The sequence below is a fragment of the Spea bombifrons genome, chromosome 2 (genome assembly GCF_027358695.1).
Source record: "Spea bombifrons isolate aSpeBom1 chromosome 2, aSpeBom1.2.pri, whole genome shotgun sequence".
Classification (NCBI taxonomy): Eukaryota; Metazoa; Chordata; class Amphibia; order Anura; family Pelobatidae; genus Spea; species Spea bombifrons.
The window spans coordinates 62452222-62457904 of record NC_071088.1 but is presented as its reverse complement, the minus strand read 5'-3'; the positions used below and the strand labels follow the sequence as shown (position 1 = coordinate 62457904).

At 41.3% G+C, this 5683-nt stretch overlaps 1 protein-coding gene across 1 annotated transcript; it reads left to right on the top strand.

Moving 5' to 3' along the window:
• Positions 1-2515: 2515 nt before the first annotated feature.
• Positions 2516-4989, top strand: PDIK1L (PDLIM1 interacting kinase 1 like). The gene is made up of 2 exons (XM_053454519.1): positions 2516-2861; positions 3670-4989. Exons 1-2 carry the CDS (start codon positions 2577-2579, stop codon positions 4402-4404), a joined length of 1020 nt encoding a protein of 339 aa, XP_053310494.1. The 5' UTR covers positions 2516-2576; the 3' UTR covers positions 4405-4989.
• The last annotated feature ends 694 nt before the right edge of the window (positions 4990-5683 follow it).

Genomic DNA, 5683 nt, shown 5'->3' with positions numbered 1-5683 from the left:
TCTGCCCTCCAGATATGCCTTATACCCGCTATATGTTGGGGCAGCTGGTGAACGTCTGCACGATGCGCGTAGACAAACCCATGCTGCTAGCCGGCACTTTCACTGGAGCTTTCTATGACTGAGCACCTGAAGGTCAGACAACCTCCGCTAAGCTGGCCGGTACTTCTGCCAGGGCTTCTATGGTGGAGCACTGGAAGGTCAAGTCACGCTGGTGCTTAATCATAGAAGGCCTGGCGGAAGCTGAGGACAGTAGCGTAGGATGCCTGCGCGCATTGCACAGATGCCCGCCGGCTGTCAGAGAGGAGGATGAGGTTCTGCTGCAGCGCTGCGAGATTATTATCGATTTTACAAATTAGTTGTTGTAGCCCTAATTAAATCTGCGAGATTCTAGTTGCTATATGCATTTCAGGTAGTACCGACACTTTTGCGCATTTCTGATAATAAAAAATTGCTTCAAATGATTGCTAAATTTATATGGAATAGTCCACGGAAGCAATAAAATCATTGAAAGCCTGGGAACTTCTCGGCTCCGGCTACCTGGAGCCTTCCCTTGCGGGACACGGCCAGGACTGCACACTGACGTCAGCGGGTGGTCCCGCTACCGCCGGTGGGCGGTCCCGCTGATGTCGGGGAGTTCCAGTTGACGTTGGTGGAAAAATGGGTGGGGAGCGGGGCATGCCAAGACCCCACTTCCGCAATCCGGAGGATTCGGGTTTTGACCCGGAGAACCAGAGGAGCAGCGCTCACCTGGTAATCTCCGGGTCAAACCCGGAGAGTTCCCAGGTATGCTGTTTACAGACCTCCACTGCAGCTCCAATGTGCCACTTTAGGTGGCTATTCAGGTAAGAGGTGCATTGCCACATCTTTTACTCCACATCCCAAAACATGTGTCCCTACTTGAAATGTATGGTCCCAAAGTTATGCCTGTATGAAAGACTACATCCTATTAAAATAGAGTAGCATAATTTTCAAGATATTATGCATGTTTCATATGCATGTACAACCGTGACTTTACTGTGTTACCCCAGCAAACATGAAACAGATATCACACTATCTATTCAGTTACCTCATCTACGCAACATATTAAACCTTTAATTCCCTCCTGTCATTTTTTTCTGTGACCCCCAACAAAGATGACGTGCTGAGTGACAGCAACCTATATCCGGTAATTTGTGATTGGTCTTTCATGGCTAGACCTTATCTCTGACATTGACAAGCTTTCCCGCCGTTGCAGTGCGCTTTCTTTCGTCCTTCCCTCTCTAGCAGGGAAAGTGATAGGAGAACGCGTTTCTTCTGCGTGACGTAACCGTGATGCGCGTGCATGGCGTGGAAACGTGACCGCGCAAGACAAAATGGCGGCGTCCACAAGAGACAGAGAAGCTGAGGTGAGATAAAGACGCATGGGTCCAGTATATTATATAGTTAGTGTTATACCTAGGGACTGTTCCATATGTGTTGAAGTGAGATCACATACATAACTGTAAACGAAAGTATTCCATTCAATGTAAAGAATGCCCATTGTTCATTAAATAGACTGTATGTGCTATATGAACACTGGTAAATACGGTACATCCATTGTGGTGCACCTGTTTCGTTAGCGTGTATATGTGCGCATTTTAAAAGTATGCTTTGCGCATTTAAAGTGTGTACACATATAACCGTTGTGGTAACTTGACACCTCCTCTCTCATTCATTTAATGACTGAGTGGAAGATGTAAACAAAGCGTCCTGCAGGGAAATAGTAGACGCTATTTCTATCCTTACTAGAATAGATTATGTGGTTGTTTATTAGGGATGTTATTAGGGACACCAGAAACATGATGTACCTTGCATAGAAGCAGTGTCTTTTGCAGGGTGTCAATGTCTGATTTTATTTCATGCCAAAGTGATGCAATATGTGTTCACAATATTTCAAAGTCCTATTTACCTCCTTTTCCTCTTGAATATATTAGGTGAATATACAGGAGGAGACCATGACTTTTTGCCCATGAGTGTTTTATACATAACTTTTTTATCCTTGGAATACAATACAATACAATAAAAAGAAATAGACAAGAGAGATTGTTGACTTTTTATGTACTATCACCACGAATAATGTCAGATATGCTATCATAAGTAACCACGTAGGCAAACTACACAGTTACTCGATAGCCTAGAGTTTATTGGGGATATGTTGGAAAACATATACATCTTGTGTATGGTTAATGTAGAGAAAATCTGTATTATACACATATAATTAATGTACTATCCTGTAAACATTCAATGTTCATCTTTCAGACGTGAAATAAGTTTGATTTTTGCCCAATGAGGAGTTGCAGTGCAACCGTAAACTTATTAAAATACAGCCATGGCATAAATGCCATATTTTATGTACAACCTTATTATCCTTATACATTTTATTTGAGAGACAACCTTTGATTGCTGGCATTTTTAACTATAACTGTGTTTTTTTGTGAGGAGTCCAAAATGCTTTTCTTACTGTGTAATTTTACACTGTTCTGCGGGTCACTGTTTTTGCAAAATCCAAACTTGGGCCTTTCAAGCAAGTATGATTTCATTCTACAGTGAATCTGAAGATGGTCAGCAGCCAACCCAAGTATGACCTGATCCGGGAGGTGGGCCGTGGTAGCTACGGTGTGGTGTACGAGGCTCTAGTGCGAAGGACCTGCCAAAGAGTAGCAGTGAAGAAAATCCGCTGCCAGGCGCCCGAAAATGTTGAGTTGGCATTGCGTGAGTTTTGGGCTCTGAGCAGCATCCAAAGCCAGCATCCAAATGTAATCCATTTAGAGGAATGCGTGCTGCAAAGGGATGGCACAGTGCAACGCATGTTACATGGCTCCAACTCTGCACTATACCTTCCGGTGAGGACATGGGGACAGCCAAAAATGCTTGAAAGGGGTGGTTGCAATTAGTAAATAGCAGTCTCAAGGAAAATGCACATATAAAATCAGTTCATCTGTGAAGTAAAAATGTAGCTGTCCCTAGTGCCACATCCCACTATTTGTCCTGTAAGTCACTATAAAAAAGCACACTTGTAGTTTGTTAAAATGATTTAAAGTCCTTGAAGTGAAAAAACAATTGTGTGTATGTCAGGCTACCTGAATGTGTAATTTCACTACACCAACAAACAGTGACATATCACATGATGAATGAGTGACCGTAGTCAGTTTACCTTATCATACTTGTTGGTAGTATGACTTATATTACATGTGATCGATAGAAGGTTGTTCCTGTTAGAGCAATTTGATTTACCAGGTCTGCCGATTATTCCTGCAGTAAGGACTGAAACCTTAAGCAATCTTTTGTCCTGTCTCGTCAGGATAGCCATATTCCTATCCCTTGCATGTTTACGTTTCCTTACCGTATTAACATCTACTACATCTGCTGCCTTTTCCGTTAAGTAAAACTTCCTTGGATTACACCCAAGCCTCTGATCTTCTACTTAAATCTACCTAGATTTTGAAGTAGGTGTCTCAGTGTAATCTGCAAGGGACAAAAAAAAAAAATCTTTGGACTGATTAAATGACCCTGTTTTGCTGGATGGTTAATTTCAGTGTTTCGTGTGTGCATAGAATATATAAGGTTTCATTCACTTTATTTTGGGATCATAATTATCAATTCATATTTACTCATCTGTACTTCCCAATTCTGTCTTCTTATTTCCTGAAGTTGGTAGAGACTTCTCTAAAGGGCGAGATTGCCTTTGACCCACGCAGCACCTATTGTCTATGGTTTGTGATGGATTTCTGTGATGGAGGGGACATGAATGAGTATATCCTGACCCGAAGGCCTAGCCGTCGCACCAACACCAGCTTTATGCTACAGCTAAGCAGTGCACTTGCATTTCTTCATAAAAACCAGATCATTCACCGTGACCTAAAGCCTGACAACATTCTTGTTTGTAAGTCCCATAATGGATTGGATGAACCTACCCTGAAAGTGGCTGACTTTGGGCTTAGTAAAGTATGTTCAAGCTCTGGACTGAATCCTGAGGAACCTGCTAGTGTTAACAAGAGCTTTTTGTCTACTGCCTGTGGCACAGATTTCTACATGGCCCCAGAGGTTTGGGAAGGACACTACACTGCCAAGGCAGACATTTTTGCATTGGGTATTATTTTGTGGGCTTTGTTAGAAAGGATTACAATTACAGACACTCACACTAAAAAGAAGCTGCTGGGCGGCTATGTACAAAAAGAATCCCAAGTAGTGCCAGTGGGAGCGGCTCTATTAGAGAACCCGAAAATGGAGCTCCCTCTACCCATCAAGAAGAAGTCTATGAATCGACATATGAAGCAGCTGCTTCATCAGATGCTGTCAGTGAACCCTCAGGAGCGTCCTGATGCCTTTCAGTTGGAACTCCGACTCATTCAGATTGCTTTCAGAGACTATAGTTGGGAGACGTGACAGCCACCACCAGTGCAATTGGGGTTATCCAAGTCTGCTGAGCAGCTTGTAAAGGGGGCTAACGCTGACTTTGATTTGTAACCTTATACCAAGCCTGATAATTGTACAGTGCGAGATCAAGCTTGCCGCAAAAACTTACGTTACCTCCCTGCTCCTTGTCAGCGCATTCTGAGCATGGCATAAGATATACCTTAAATCGGTTTCATTTGCAGGACTCTAGTAATGCTTTTTAAAAACACTGAACATCTTTGATATACATTTCTTGTTCTTGCTTCACAGAATCTAGCCCTAATTGGTAGCAATTATTTTGATAACCTGTTTTAAGCTGTGTTGTGCCCTATAATGGAATACCTCAAGGGCATTGGCAGTGTTGTCATAGGTAACTAAAAGGAGTACAGGATGCACCTTCCAGTGCTGGTGGGTTCCTTGCAGAAGATATATGATAAGCTGCTATGGTATGGATGTGTATATATGTAATCTCTATTTATTGAAGCGTATGTTCAGTGTGGATGGGTTTGTGAAATGCAGTTGGACGACTGCATAATGTAATGGAACATTGATAATTCTTTTTGATAGTGTGCATCCCATGGATTTTGTTTGTTTCTCAAAGACTTTGTTCTATAGGACCTGAATTGTAACCTAGTATAAAGGGATGTGTGCGTGTATGAATCCTGTTTTTAATGCAAAATGTAGAATTTATCTATGCTGATCAGCTGATGGGGATTTAAGTTAATGCTTTGGTTTGTTGAGGATGTCTGTTAATAACATTGTACAAAATAACCTTATAACTTAATAAAACTAAGGTTCTAGGAATACACGCCAGCACCACACTATATCAGGGAGACCCTCTAATCAGAAGTACCCCCCCCCCGACACAAACACCTACACACAATTTTTTTTAAAGCGCTTGAGATACATTTCCCTTTATACAATACCCATATATGCACATTCCTTCTTTCTTTTTTTTTATATTTTTTTCATGTGAAAATAAAATGCATATTTTATGTTAAAAAAGGTGGAAAGAGTAAAACCATTTTAAAAGGTGTAATTTATGGTGAGTTTTCAAATGCTAATAAATTGTGAAGGAAATAGTGTTTTCATGTGTGTGAGATGTTATTGTAACCCTGGCATGTCTTCTCATTCATATGGACCAACAAAGCATCAGACATTGAATTGCTGCTGCTATGGAATTAGTGGTTTTTTTTTTGTTTTTTTCTTCTTTTTTTTTTTTTTTTTTACTTTTATCCCTTTTTAATGTCCCTTCTCCAAACAGAAGAGA

Excerpts from the sequence above, each read along its gene's own strand:
- PDIK1L (XM_053454519.1), top strand. The coding sequence starts at position 2,577 with ATGGTCAGCAGCCAACCCAAGTATGACCTGATCCGGGAGGTGGGCCGT. Across the intron at positions 2,862-3,669 it reads ACTCTGCACTATACCTTCCG|TTGGTAGAGACTTCTCTAAA; the intron begins GTGAGGACATGG and ends TATTTCCTGAAG.